This window comes from Phyllostomus hastatus, unplaced genomic scaffold, assembly GCF_019186645.2.
Source record: "Phyllostomus hastatus isolate PE091 unplaced genomic scaffold, TTU_PhHast_1.1 phas_contig_948, whole genome shotgun sequence".
Classification (NCBI taxonomy): Eukaryota; Metazoa; Chordata; class Mammalia; order Chiroptera; family Phyllostomidae; genus Phyllostomus; species Phyllostomus hastatus.
This window is the reverse complement of record NW_025333993.1, coordinates 8707420-8722083: the sequence shown is the minus strand read 5'-3', so window position 1 is coordinate 8722083 and position 14664 is coordinate 8707420. Positions and strand designations below refer to the sequence as shown.

At 59.3% G+C, this 14664-nt stretch overlaps 1 protein-coding gene across 5 annotated transcripts in view; it reads left to right on the top strand.

Moving 5' to 3' along the window:
- The window catches only part of ITSN1 (intersectin 1), a 174836-nt gene that overhangs the window by 127481 nt on the left and 32691 nt on the right, over positions 1 to 14664 (top strand). For 3 of the 5 annotated variants that reach the window (XM_045852348.1, XM_045852349.1, XM_045852350.1), the window contains exons 24-28: positions 170 to 336; positions 3322 to 3367; positions 5720 to 5841; positions 7113 to 7230; positions 9054 to 9245. In XM_045852348.1, coding sequence (XP_045708304.1) covers positions 170 to 336; positions 3322 to 3367; positions 5720 to 5841; positions 7113 to 7230; positions 9054 to 9245 — 645 coding nt within the window. Of the gene's footprint in view, positions 1 to 169; positions 337 to 3321; positions 3368 to 5719; positions 5842 to 7112; positions 7231 to 9053; positions 9246 to 9607; positions 9993 to 10132; positions 11118 to 14664 lie in introns of those variants that run through there. The other 2 variants (XM_045852351.1, XM_045852353.1) reach the window with 2 other exon arrangements.

Here is a 14664-nt window from a genome sequence, read left to right as displayed (position 1 = left end):
GCGGGGAGCTCGGAGCCCAGGGGTCCTGGCCCTCCGTCGTCCGCGGCCAGGCTTCTCCTGAAGGGCTCTCACCCACCCTTCCTCATTCCTCGACTTGCTTTCGCAAAGCTGTCTGGGGTGTCTGTAAACAATCCAGCTCTCTCCGTGTCTCGATGTTTCTCCCCACCAGAATTTATTGCCATGTACACTTACGAGAGCTCTGAGCAAGGCGACTTGACCTTTCAGCAAGGGGACGTGATTCTGGTCACCAAGAAAGATGGTGACTGGTGGACGGGAACGGTGGGCGACAAGTCCGGAGTCTTCCCTTCCAACTATGTGAGGCTTAAGGATGCAGAGGTAAAGCCACCTTTAACTGTCTCCCTCCCTCCCTCCCTCCCTCCCTGTGCGGTCCTTCTCCTTGCAGGGGGGCTCCGGTGTCTGGCGCGGGGCGGCAGGGGTCGGGGGGGCGCTTGGCCGGGTTCTGCTAAGTTCTGGAATGTGGCGGCCAGCACAGCATGGCCTGGACCTTTGTACTCCTTGGGAGCTGCAGGCTGCGCCTGGGCTGCCTCCCCCAAGCCGAAGAGCCCCCCGGGCTGGCGGAGGCCGCGTGTGGGATGCTGACGCCCAGGGTTCCTCTCCCTTCCTGTGCGGAGCTGGCTGGGGGCCGGGGGTCAGCGCCCCTGCCCCTGATGAGGCTGCATGGGCACTGGGCCGGGGCCCTCGGCACGGACACACCGCGGTGTCTGGCCCCTGCGAGCCGTCTCGCGGTGCTGCCCCAGGCGGCTGGCAGGGCAGGGTTTCTAAACCCATGTGTCCGTCTGCCTGGTGGAGAGACGTGAGGTCCAGGAGAGGGGCCCGCTTTTGGCCGGGCCTGCGTGTTTCCGCTGACGAGGGCCTGCATTTGTTGTAAGCGCTGTTGCCCTTATACATCGGAAATGGCCCCCTTGCTGTTAAATGGGGCTCTGAAAATTCCGCTCCGTGCACCGAGCTCCTGGGATGGTGTAAATTCAATGGGACCGCGGGCCTGGCCTGTCTCACGGTGGCCAGTGTCACGTGAGTGCGAGGGTTTAAGGGGTGTCCGTGTCGTCATGGGACAGCCTTGCACGTGCGTAAAACCGGCAGGGACTGACAGTCGGCTCGCCTTCCCCGCACACCTCCTGGGCACCGGGAGAGCAGACGGCCGAGCACCCAGAGAGCCACTCCCGGGGCCGGGGGGTGGGTGGACAGAGCCCTCCCTCCCTGGAGTGCCCGGGGCAGGGCGCGCCTCGGGCTCCTCCGCAGGCCCGGGCTCCTTGGCAGCGAGGCCTCCTCGCCTCCCCTGCAGGAATATCACCTCCCGGGACAGCTTCCTTTCACTTGGCTCGTTTTCTTAGGGAGTGTCTGTACTGTTATTTTGTTTTTTTTTTTTTTTTTCGTTTTCCTTCGCTGTGGTCTTGAGAACAGCTCGCTGAAACTCACCGGCCGGTGTGCAGGAGTCCGGTTCCCAGGGAGAGTCTGCGGAGGCCGGGAGGAGGGCACCTCCCCTGCAGGCCCGGCCGGCGGCCGGCGGGCCCAGCCAGAGTCCCGCAGATGATGGTTCGGTGGGGGGGGGGTGGGGGGGGCGCTCGAAACTGAACTCCATCTCTGTGACCCTGCCCGACAACTCTTACGGGGACTTCACCTTTTAGATCACTTAAAACACTAAAGCCATTACTTACATTTTATTTTTATTTTTTTAAATTATCTAGTGTTGCATGTCTTTAATCTTTTTTAAGATTTTATTTATTTTTAGAGAGGAAAGGGAGGGAGAAAGAGAGAGAGAGAGAAACATCAATGTGTGGTTGCTGGGGGCCGTGGCCTGCAACCCAGGCATGTGCCCTGACTGGGAATCGAACCTGCGACACTTTGGTTGGCAGCCCGAGCTCAATCCACTGAGCTACGGCAGCCAGGGCTCCATTACTTACATTTTAATAAATTATATTTTTTATTAAGAATCTGAAGTCAGTAAGTAAAATAAATACACTATAATATTTTTTAAAGATAATCTGAGTTGTAAGGTGCTTCCTAAATTGTTAGCCACAGAAGAGCTAGCAGTGTAAAGATTTGGGACATTTAGCTACATGATTTTATAATGAAAAAATCAAAAAAGTCAGCACATTCATCCTACTTGAGCATAGAATTCAGCGTGTGCAGAAAATACCTTGCAAGGGTAAAAACCAGGGCAGGTCACCAGCCTGTCCTGGGAAGGTACCTGGTCATTCGGAATCTCGTCTCACTGGTATTCCTTCATTTTGGTGTGCAGCCTGTAGGGGAGACGGTATGTGTAACTCCGCTAATTCAGAAACCATCACGAGAGGGAAAATTTTACCTCAAACCTTCCCCGGTAAATGGTGATCCCATTTCAGTAACCAAAATAAAGGGGCTCTACGATCCGTTGTGTTCCCTGGTAGGCAGATTAGATGCTTTTATTCTTACAGTAGCTCTCATCAAGTTCATTCAGGCGTTTGTTTTCGTCGGAACACTTCATTCGCAGTGAAATGGTGGCGGAGGGGTGGAGATTCGGAACAAAGCGCTCTGTAGCAGCCGAGCCCAGCCCTGCCCACTTCTGTGCTGACCCGAGGTCCCTGCTGGCTTTCTCGGCAGCTGGTCTGAGTTCCAGGGGCGTCCGTGAGGGAGGTCAGCCCCCCGTGGGGCACCGGATAGTTGGGGGACGATGTCCTGCTTTTGCCGAGTGTGCGCCCAGCACTGATGGAGGACGTCAGTGATCACGTGGTGCACAGTTCGGTGGCAGCACCCATGGCCGAGCGGCGGCCTCTGAATAAAGGGGTCAGTGGGATGGGGGAGGGGCATCTGAGTTGGCACTGTAGTTTTTTCAATTTTTTTTTTAAGAAATCTCTAAAGGAAATTAGGAAAATACCAGTATTTTCCTGTGCTACACGCGGGCATTGGGCTCATGGGTGTCTGTGCTTTTCCCGTGTGGACACTCCTGATGCCCCGCTTGAGCAGACGGCACAGCGCGTCCAGTGCGGAGCGGCGGTCTCCCCAGCGAGGCGCCGTCCGACTGGGCCTGGGGACAGGACGTGCCCGTGCGGCGCCTGAGCCCTCGGGATCCTCCCGGGCCGCCCGCTCTGCTACTTTCTCCAGGGAAGGAGAGCAGGAGCTGCAGGAGTCTGTACTCCGTCCCGGTTTCCCCATCTGTGCCCCCGCCCCCCCGTCGGGAGGTGCAGGGGGTGCTGCTGTGCTGCCCGAGAGGAGGAGAGGGCGGGGATCGGGGGCTCGGCGGGTTCGTGTCTCCGCTAACCGTTGAAACTGCATGACCAAAACTCTTCATTGTGCAAATGAGACCTTCTGCTCTGTTTTAAGGGCTCTGGAACTGCTGGGAAAACAGGGAGTTTAGGAAAAAAACCTGGTAAGTCACAAACCCCGATGCTTCTTTTTCAATGTTTTGGGTATGATTGACAGTTGCTTCTAGTTTGTGTTTATTAGGGCCAGGAGCCTTAAAAAAAAAAAGACAAAGGAATCTTCCCTAAGAGTGGCTGGAGTCGGTCCTCTCCTTAGAGTCTATTAATGTTGTGTACATAACACGTAGACGTGTTACGACCCGTGCCCGTGGCTCCACACGCAGGGACAGGCGACATCCGCAGACTGCATGCTCTCTCGGGTCACGAAGCGGGATTTCCAGCCGGACGGCGGGACGGCAGAGGGGTGGGGGTCCGCTGTGGTTTGGTCATCGTCTGGTCGGGCTCGGGAAGCCCTTGTGCTTTCCTGGCGCACGCCCCGTCCCCGGCCGTGCACGGCGGGGGCAGAAAAGCAGCGAGTGTTGTCGGAGTGTGGGTTCCGTGAAGTCAGAGGCCACTGGGTGGTGTCCCTCAGGTACACGTTGAAGGTACAAAATTAGAGTCATCTAGTCATCCCTCCAAATTTAAAATGTTCCATTAGTAGAGGCGTGAAAGAGAGAAGGAAGAGGCAGCTGTGAAATCGCAGTGTTTGTGAGGCCCATCTTCCTCATCTAGGTCGTTGGAGGGAATTACGGGTTGGAAGAGGCACTGCTGGGCCAAGAGGGGGTCTGTGCGTCTGTGCGGTGCTCCGCCCCATGCGGCCTCACCTGGCAAGGGAAGGTGGGGTTTCAGGGTGTCTCGGGGTTTTTGTCAGACTCGGACGCCGGGCCGCCTGGCTCCGACCGCCGCTGGGCCTGGGCGGAGTCCACGTTCCGGACTGTCATTCCGTAGGGCCTGCACGGGCCCAGCTTTGCACTGCAGCAGCGAACTTCTCAGGGACCCCGAGGGCAGAGGGGACAGTTGGGGCAGAGTGCCGGCTGTGCATGCCAGGCCCTCCGAGGAGCAGAACCTGTGAGGCCAAACAGGTTGCCGATCGGGACTTTGTCCGGGCCCAAAACTAGAGCCAGGCCCTGGTGGGCCCGGGGCCGAGTCTCGTGCCCGACCCAGGTTTCCCCTCTAGAGCCCCGGGGGCAGGGCCTCGGCCTGTGTGAGCCGGGCCCTGTCTCGCCCCCCCAGCTCTCCTGAGCGTCTGGTGTGCCGGGCACGGCGGCCTGCAGGCTGCAGACCGGGGGAGTGGGGCTGCTTTGCACCTGCAGAGAAGGAGGAAATACTGTTCCAGGATGGGGCCTTTTCACCGCTGTTTAAAAATCCTCACCCAAGGACATGGGTTTTTTTAATTGACTTGAGAGAGAGAGAGAAATTTATGTGAGGGAGAAACATCGGTCAGTTGCCTGCTATGTATGCTCCCGGACTGGGGATGGAACCCACAGCCTTCTGGTGTATGGGACAGAGCTCCACCCAGCGGGGCCACCCAGCCAGCCCTCACCCCTTTCCCTGCTTCCCTCCCTCCCTCTCCCTCTCCCTCTCCTCCTCCCCTCCTTCCTTCCCACATCACGGGGGCGGAGGGGGTGGAGAGAAATAGAGCCGGAGCCCCGTGTTGCTGCAGAAGCTCAGAAAGCAGCCCTGCGGCCGCACCAGAGTCCCACCAGGGAAGACTCGGTCTCGGCGTGCCCGGCCGGTGCCGGCAGACGTGGCTTCTCGGAGCCTGGTCTGCGGTCCTGCTGGCGTTTCTCTCATGCCCTTTGTAACCGTCGGGGAAAGCACAGAACTGTGTGCATTTTTTCTCTGTGCTGAATTGTTTTTGCATAAAATTCCCACCTTAACTTCGGGTTCCTCCTCTAACTGAAAATGAAAAGCAGTAAACTTCCATGGGCGTGATTCCTGCCTGCTGCTCGGGAATCACCCTCAAAACGTGAGCCCCGCAGACCCTGGCTTCGTGGGCGGGGTGAGTCTAAGTCAGCCGCAGCATAGGCGAGCTAGCACCTCGCTCCCCGTGGTTTCTGAAGGAACAGTTTGGTTTTTCCCGTCTTCCTTTGCTCACTTAACTGCTGGTGAGTCGACCGCGGGGCAGAGGGCGGTGGGGGTGAATGGGGCCCAGCCCCTGGCCTGGGTGCTCCTGGCAGTGGGGGAGGGGCTAGGACAGAAGGTGCAGCATTTGGGGTGGGAGGGGCAGTCCGTGGAGGGAAGGGGGCGGGGTCTGAAAGATGACGAGGGGGTCCCAGAGCGGGCTGAGGCCGCGAGTGCTGCTGCATGTGCTGCGTCGGCCATGGACAGCGGGGCCATCGAGCCAGCCTTCCTCGTGCAGACAACAAGCCCCGTAGGCTGGCTCTGGTGATGTGGACCAGGGGCAGCTGGCTGTGTCTCCTTGGGGTGCCGCTCCCCGACTCGAACGGTGCGCCCTGACGCCTGGTCTTGTTTTCCAGAGATCGCCCAGGTCATTGCCCCCTACACGGCCACCGGGCCCGAGCAGCTCACCCTGGCGCCTGGGCAGCTGATCCTGATCCGGAAGAAGAACCCGGGTGGATGGTGGGAAGGAGAGCTGCAGGTGAGCGGGCGTCCTTTCTGTTGCTTGAGGTGCTCGGTCCGGGTTTGAGTGTGCAGAGCCGCGCAGGGCCGCTGTTCCACCGCGAAGTAACCCTGCATTCGGATGGGAAGAGACTGGCGGCCGGGTGCGGGATCTCGAGAGCTTAGGGCTCTTCTGAAGACGTGTCCAAAGCGGTTGGGTCCCTGGGTCGGGCAGCGAGTGTGGGGACAGTGAGCATCCGTGACGAGGGACACGGGAAGAGGGTCGTCCTTTCGGGCTCCCCGTCCGGGGTGGCGTGAGGCCCGGCAGCAGGGTCCTGGGTGTTCAGAGCCACATCCGGGCCTCACGGGCTTCGGTCACCGGGTGTCGGGGCCCCCGTTTTGGGTGCAGCGCAGAAGGGCAGGCACAGCGGTCCTCCCAGTCCACACTACCCGCTTCCTCTCAGAGAGCAGGGTCGCGATCGCGGGTCTCGGCTCACCGCCTTGCCCAGAAGCCCCTCTGGGCTGTGCGCAGCCCCGCTTCCGGCGGCACTGGCGTGTGAGCGCCCTGTAACCGGGTCTCGTGTGGAGTTAGACCCAAGTGCAGGAGAAGGAATGCCTGTGGCCATCATGTAGGCCTGATGGTTTTTGCAAACAATGTCAAGTTTAGACTCCTTGTGTTCTATGCATAGTGCGTGTACGTGTCTTGCGTCTGCAGTTGTCTGTCTGTTATCCAAAGAAGAGTGCAGATGTGAGTGTGAATCTTGGCTTGCCACTGCCAGCCTGCGACCTTGAGACTGTCCCTTCACTTTCCCGAGCCTCGCCTTCTTCGGGGAGATGGGCGTGGTCATACCTTTATCCTCCTGGACTCGTGCAGATGGATGCGTGTGAGGTGCTTGCACAGGCCTGGCTCCTAAAAGGCACTCAGTACATGCTAGTGCCATTATTATTATTATTATTATTCCTAAAACCCACGATAACGTTGGCATTAGGCACAGTCTGACGTTACCTGACACCGACGGCTCAGACGCAAGCGGCGGTCCACCCCGAACACACCGCTTTGTGCTCCAAACTGTCGTCCAACCGTCCCGCCCAGGCAGGCACGGGTCAGGCCCCCTGGCTGGCAACCACCGGGATTTGAATTTTGTGGCAGGACTTCCGGCCCGCGCTGCGGCCATCCATAGTGTCCACTGTCGGTGTCGCTTGCCCTCCGGTCTGCGCAGGCCTTGTGTGAACGCCCGTCACAAAGCGAGCTGCACCGTGAGGGGGTCGGGACCTTGTACACACTGGGATGCGGTTATTCTCTCTCGCCAGGCACGTGGGAAAAAGCGCCAGATAGGCTGGTTCCCCGCGAATTATGTGAAACTCTTAAGCCCTGGAACAAGCAAAATCACCCCGACCGAGCCGCCTAAGCCCACGGTGTTCCCGGCAGGTGAGTGGCTTGCCGTCCCCGCGTGCAGACGGCCCGCCTGTCCCGTTAGTCCCTCACCCGTCCTTCCTGTGACGTCATCGGGCCTTCGTGTGCGGCAGCTGTGGGGCCTCTTGTGCCCGGCGGGTGTGCTGGGCGTGTGTTTTCACGGGGACCGAGCGTCCCGGCGGCCTCGCCGCGCGGGGACAACGGGGCCCTTGTGGGAACTGTCTTCCCGACAGAGTCGTGAATGCGGTGGCATCAAAGCCAGGGTTTTCTCTCGACTCCCTTCCAGCTGTTTACATTTGGATTTGGGCCGGGGGGTGAGGGGACAAAGAGGGACTCCTAAAACCAAATGGCGGGGGTCTGCATGAGTCAGGAGGTTGAGGGGGAGGCCCCCGGGGGTCCGCTGGTTGCAGTGTGCTCAGCCCGAAGTAACCCCCCTGTGGCATCTCCTGTGAATCCGGGGGCTCTGCTCGCTGGGCAGGATGCTGCTATCACTGCCCCGAAGGACCTGAAGGGGCGGCGGGCTCCGCAGCCCGTGGCTGGCTGCGTTCTGATCGGAGAGACCGAATCAGAGGCTCCGGTCACGTTGAGATGGGCGGGGGGAGGGGAGCAGAATTCGGCTTCGGGTCTTTAAGTCACCGATTCCAGGGTGGCATTTATGGAAAGTGCAGAATTTCTGTTCCGGCACCTGTGGTTCAGTGTGTATGCCACGCGTCCCCAGTGAAATAAGATTAAACCGTGGCAGCCTCTGCAAGAAGTGAAGGATCGGCAAACCCCGGGACTGCTGCCCGGCCCCAGCAGGGCCTCTGGAGCGGTGGCTTTGTGTGGGCGGAGGGGGAGGCGCCCGCTGGGCCCCTGCTCCTTCAGGGAGGCCTGGCCGTGCCCCCTCGTCGGGTTGGGTGACACCCACAGCAGTAATTTGCTGAGGCGATTGAAGCTGGAAAATTTGAAACACCGAAGCCTACGTACAAGCTAGTTATGAAAAGTTAGTGGAGGCACAGCCCAACTCTGCAGCCTCATCTGAAGCGTAGAAATGGCAGGAATTTCTGTAGGAAATGAGACAAGAAAACTTGGTCTTGAATGTGGGGATTTCTTTCTCTAAGACGAAATTTTGAGGCATACGTCTACAGCAGAATAAAACGCTTGATTTACTTTTCACTAAGATCTGGAATTTTTGGAGGTCAAATGAGCATTACCTTTCACCTCAAGACCCCCCCCACCGCCACACAGCTGTCCGGGCAGCTGGCCAGTCCTCTGAGTCAGCATGTTAAAGGGACCCCACTGCTCTCAAATAGAAACAGCTCCAGGAAAGCTTTCGGCTATCACTGTGAGTTTTCTGCTGACAAGTAAACATGAAAAGAGGAAGATATTATAAAAACTGAAGGCTTGGTGTGAAATTATGCCGATGTCTTGGTTTTGAATTCTTCATCTTCCTGTTTCTTTTTTTTTCTTTCTTTTTTTTTTAAGATTTTATTTATTTATTTTTAGAGCAGGAAGGGAGGGAGAAAGAGAGAGAGAGACAAACATCCATGTGCAGTTGCTGGGGGCTGTGGCCTGCAACCCAGGCATGTGCCCTGGCTGGGAATCGAACCTGAGACACTTTGGTTCACAGCCCGCGCTCAGTCCACTGAGCTACGCCAGCCAGGGCTCTCGTCTTCCTTTTTCGCCCACACTGCACAAAGCCGCCCGAGCACCCTAACTCGGTCCACTGCGGAAAAGACAGAGATAATGCGCGAGAGTGTCTGGCGCCCCAGCTGCCTGCCCTGCCCTGCCCTGCCCCGCCCCGTCCCGCCCCGCGTGCCGGGCGGAGCGCGGCCGCTCACCGGCCCCGTCTCCCGCAGTGTGCCAGGTGATCGGGATGTACGACTACACCGCCCAGAACGACGACGAGCTGGCCTTCAGCAAGGGCCAGATCATCAACGTCCTCAACCGGGAGGACCCCGACTGGTGGAAGGGAGAGGCCAGCGGGCAGGTGGGGCTCTTCCCGTCCAACTACGTGAAGCTGACCACCGACACGGACCCGAGCCAGCAATGTAAGTGCCCGGGGGCCCCGCGCCCCCACCCCTGCTCTCTGACGGTGAAAGGTGCGGCGTCGCTCTGCGTCGGCCGAGCCCCGTTCGCAGAGCGCGAAGCGAGGCCGTTGCTGCGTCCGCGGTCTCTTTGAAGACCTTCTGTAGCGCGAGACTTTACCTTGTGGGGTTGTTTTTTGTTTTTGTTTTTGTTTTTGTTTTTGTTTTCATTCCTTCTGTGGCATGTCCCCTCCCTCCCTTCCCTCCCTTTTTTTTTTTTTTAATCATTTTGGCACCATGCTGTTTACACGCCTGACTCATTTTCCTAGCTTGGATTTTGCTCATTGTTTTGTTTTGCTTATGTGTTGTTTTCCTCCTTTTTCTAGGAATCATATGTTGTCCATCCCCCCCTCAGGCTTGAAAGTCCTCAAAGAGACCCACTATCCCATATCACTGCCCAGAGGGATGATGGGAGATGCAGCCTTGATCATGTGACTTCCAGCATGATCACCTACTGCCTTCTGAGTAGAAGAACTCACTGCAAAGCAGTTTACCTCATTTTACCTTAGTCGCACGTGATGGCAATGCTGAACTATTACTTGCAGAGATAGAAGCAAAAATTACAAAACACACAGGGTAGTGGGTCCTTTTGTGGCTTTTCCTAGTGACTCAAATTGACGCCCCCCACCTCTGCACAGGTGCTTTCCATAGTTTTAAAATTATTTTTAAACACACATTTTAGCCTTTTAATAAAATAAATAAAGAAATGCATTACTTCTTTGCTGTTTTGGTTTTGCAAAAAGACCCACTATCAAGGAATGCTGCATGTGCTGTTAAAAATGTTCCAGTTGTCCATAAATCTGAGACTTGATGTGTTTTTTTTTTTTTTTCACTTTCCCCGGTGTCACCAGCTCAGTCGCGAGGCCCGGCCGTTGCCCGCCCGGCGCGCAGAGGGGCCCGCGGGTCTGTGCACAGGCGTGCAGGCGCGGCCCGGTCAACAGGGGGCGCTGCTGCCTGTTGGTGTGTTCCAGATGCACCTCGCTGAGCACGTAGTAACACGCCCCGCACGCCTGCGCACACGAGGTCGGCTCCTCCCGTGGCGCAAGCGACGACCCTGCACGACGGGCTGGTCACGCCGCATCCGCTTGACCTTGCACAGTGACCTTGTAGCCACACGAGAAAGCACCTGTGTGTCCAGTCTCAGATTTATCTGGTTGAGTTGGTATTTTCTGTTTGGGGTTTAAATTTTGCGTGTTTTCATACCATCAATCAGCGGACAGTACCATCGGGGTCGCTCAGAGCAACAATCTATATATACAGCCTCTTCCTGGTCTCTGTTCCCTGGTGTGTCCCTCCAGTTCCTTTCCATGGAACGGCATGTTCTGAACAAGCGATTTCCTTGACAAGAAAGAATGTATAGAAGCCTCCCTGCAATTAATTTCCAATGTTTACATTTTTTAACTAGACTGTGGAATTCCTGCAGATTAATATGAAATGGAGCTCATGGTCTGTGTATGTGTTAGCGGTGTTGTAGCTGAAGCCCCGTGTGTCTCTGAAACCCGAGCCGGACACTCTCAATAAAAACGCCCGTCTCTGACAGCGCCGGAGGTGGGGCGGGGAGCCCGGGCGCAGCCCAGCAGTGCTCACGACGACGTTCTGACCTGTAGTGGCCTGTTTTCCCGCCCCTCCCTCCAGAGGCCCTGGGCTGGCTGTGTGGGCCCCCCCACCCCCGCGCGGTCCCGGGGGGCTGCTCCTCTGTGCTCACCCGTGCTTCCCCTGTTTTCATGGATACGAATGTAAAATATATAAATATACAAACCTGCGGCTTTAACAACTGTAATCCGACTTTTGAATTAGTTACGTGTATAGATAATTAAATTCTTCATATAAAAGTTAGACGGAATGTCTCTGTGTTCTTGGGCGGGAACCTGGCCGTGGGGACGGGACGGGACGCCACGCCACGCAGACCGGGTGCCAGCGGGTGGCCTGCCGCCCCGTGTCGGTGATGCCCCTCTGCTCCCTGAGACGCAGACGCCAGCAGGCCCTCGCCGAGTCTCCTCCGACGGCCCTGCCTCCCACCCGGCTGCCACCCTCCCGGGCCCCTGGGTAAACTGCTGCCCCTTAGAGTCCCGGGTCTGAAGGACAGAACCACCACCCAACCTGGCGGGCACCTGTCTCCCGGGGCTCTCGGCATTTATCATCGGTAGGCGTGCGACTGGACTCAAAGTGTCTTTCCAGAGATGCACTGAGTGTCTGTGGGACGTCCAGAAACTGGGGGTAACCCTGGGGACCTTCACGCTCTCCACGCGGGCGTCCACCCTCCGTCTCCGTCTCCGTCTCCGTCTCCGCCTCGCACACCGCAGGCTTGTCGCCTGGGCGGGAGTGACCCAGTGTCCACGCTCACGGCACTGCTGCGGCGCCCCTCCGCCCGTGGGCTTTGCTCGCCCGTGCTCCGCTGCCGCTCGGTGGAGACAAGGTCCCTGGCCTCGCGGAGTTCAGGGTCAGGGGAGAACCAGCAGGAAGCCGAGGCCATGTGAGTGTGCGTGGTGTGTGTGTGTGTGAGGTGAGGAGACACATCCTCGCCGGGAGACGTCCGGAGCCGGGGCGGGGGGCGGGGGCGGGAGGTGTGGGGAGACATCGGAGACCCTTCCCCGGGGTGGGGACATTGAAGCTGAGGCCTGCTGTGGGGCAAGCAGGGGCCCAGTGAGGCCGGGACGGAGAGCGGCCACTGTGGTGGAGATGCCGCGCAGAGGCCAGCGCTGGGCAGAGCTCTCTCTCCCTGCCCCCACCCACTCCTGGGGAGCGCCGATCGGGGCCGAAGCCCCACCTCTGGCCCGGGAGCCCTTCGCCTGTGAGAGCCAGTGTCCCCTCTCCAGCCTTGAGTTTGCCCAGGAGGGACACGCCCGTCAAGGTGGGTGACACGCTGCCACGCTCCAAACACCTCTTCCGGCAGCACCTTGTCGAGAGAGCAGGGCTCCGGCTGGCCTCTGGGGCCGTGACGCCAGCGCGGCGCGTACCCCCAGGACCCGCTCTCTCCCCTCACGAAGCGCTCCTCTCGCGTCTGGGCGTCTGGCCGCCGCGTGTCCGTCGCAGCCGGGTCTCTGGCCGGAGCTCGGGCTCCCGTGCCGACAAACCCGGGCTGCCAAATGGCCCGCCGTGTCCGTGGCTGCCGGGTGGTTCGGCGACCACCGTCGAGTGGCCCTCGCCATTCAGTTCGCGCTCACCGTGTGTCTGCAGCGTGAGAAGTGTCCCGGGACCTCACCCGTGCGTTTCAAACCTGATCTCACTCTTCGGGTGTTCTTTGCACGCTCTGCGGGTCGGTCTGGTTAAGGGACCGCAGTCATGTTACCGGGGAATCGGGTTAAACCGAGTCAAAGGGAGAGGAAGCATCTTCCAGTTAAGTACAGGGTATCACCTTCGGCCCCAAAGCGTAAAGACGTCTGTATTCTGTCACCTTCAGCGGTTTGTCCACGGGTCATTAAATGGGTGAGTTTCATCACTGGCATCGACTTGTCTGGGGGGAAGCGTTTGCCTCTGTGCGTGGACGCGCCGAGAGCGGTGTGAGCACCCTTCTCGGTGGTTTGACAGCTTTCCCGAGGCCCCGCCCCTCCCCACGGGGGCAGCGCCTGGGCGTGGAAGGGGAGGCGGAGGCCCGCCGGCCCCCGCTGCCTCTGCGCCAGCCGGCGTCTGGGAGACGCTGGTCTGCAGCAGGAGTCCGGTCCCCAGTGAGTTAGAGCGTCACACCTCGCAGATACGGCGAAACCTGGCTCCCAGCCCGCTTCCGGAAGGGGGCCGCAGACCCCGGCTCCTGTGGCGGGTGGACCTGGGGTCCCTCGTCCTCTGAAACCGGTGGCGGGAAAACCCTCCAAGCAGCCACTTAAACCATTTGAAATTGCCGATATCCTGTTTCTCACCTAAAAGACCGCAGTTCCGTGTGGTTCAGACTGGTGCAGGGTGGGATTGCCTGGCACGCGGGTCGTGTGGGTTGGGTGGCCGAGTCCCAGGTCCTGGCCTCCCCATCGTCCTTGGGGAGGTGGGCTCCCCAAAGCACAGTGCCCTGCGCTCGGACCCGGGGTGCCGGGGCATCGCCACCGTCGCCCCGCCAGGTCCCCCCGCAGCGTGGGCTGGGGGAGCACTCTCAGGTCCCGGTTGCACCGTGGGCCTGATGAATCAGCCCTGCTTCCTGGCGAACTGAAAGGCATTTCTGAGAGAACGTGAATGTTCATTTTTTTTTTTGTTCGAGCAGAAACTGAGTCAATCCCATTCATTCTTTTTAGTTCCAAAAGGCCCCAAGAGGATTTTTATAGAAACGACATTGAATGCCAGCAGGCCCCCCCAAAATGCATGGAAAAAGCAGTGCCTTCGACAGACCTGATCTGTTAGACCTGGAGGGATAGGGGAAAATAGCGGGGTCAAAGATCACCCTGGCCGGGTGTGAGCGTCTCGCCTCCGCCGGAGCGCGCTCGGGCCTTCCTTGAGGAACCACACCGCACGCGAGCCCCGGGCTCCCACGGCCACGGTGGGTCCCAGGCGCGGGCGCGCCGGCCGAAGGTTTCGGGGGCCTCTCGGGGAGGTGTGCCGCTCCCCATGGAGACGTCTCCAGGCGTTTTTCAGTGCTATAAGTTGAGTCACAACAACTTAAGGTGTCATTTGTAAAACCTGAGAATCTGCTACAAAATCTTGTCGGGGCACCGCGCTGCTAAGCCGTAGTGTTGCTGTAGGTGGTAACAGGCTGAGGAAGAGAGAGACAGGCCGGCGGGCAGACCGAGTCGGGGGTCAGCGGGGACTGGCCTGCCTGCCTCCCTCTCTGCAGCCTGGTAACCGCGGGGTGAGCGGTGGGGTCACGGGGGGACAGCCAGCAGATCAGTGTCACTCCCTGGAAGACCCTGACAGAGGCGACAGCGGCTGGTTCCAGATCGGCCTGGCGCTCGGGGTCAGAGGCTGCCGCCAGCCTAGAAGAGGAAGCGCCGTCACGTTCTTAAGGTCGGACAGATCTCCGGATGCCGCCGCTTCTGGCCGCCCCGGGACGGGGAAGCCGCTGGGATCTGCCGTGTTTCATCAAGGAAGCCGTGGCACTCGTGTCAGAGGGCTCGATGCCCCTTCCCCTCCGGCCCCTGTCCCACACACGCACGCACGCACGCAGGCACGCAGGCACGCTGCTCCTGTTCGCCGCGTTCCCGGTCCCACCCCGGGGAAGTGTGGGGCGGTGTCTGGGGGCGCAGGCCCCTGCCTGCAGCTGAGGTCTCGGGCCGTGGGCCGCAGCCCTGTGCTCTGGAGCTGAGGTCGTGGAGGGCCTGGGAGCTGCAGCTCCCTCCTCAAGGCGGCCCCGGGCTCCCCGGCCGGCCGCTCGCACCGTCCACTGTCTGTGTGGAGGGGACCGGCCCTGCCTGTGCCGGCCGCCGCCGACTGCCTCCCTCACCTCTGGGAGGGATTTCCGATGTCG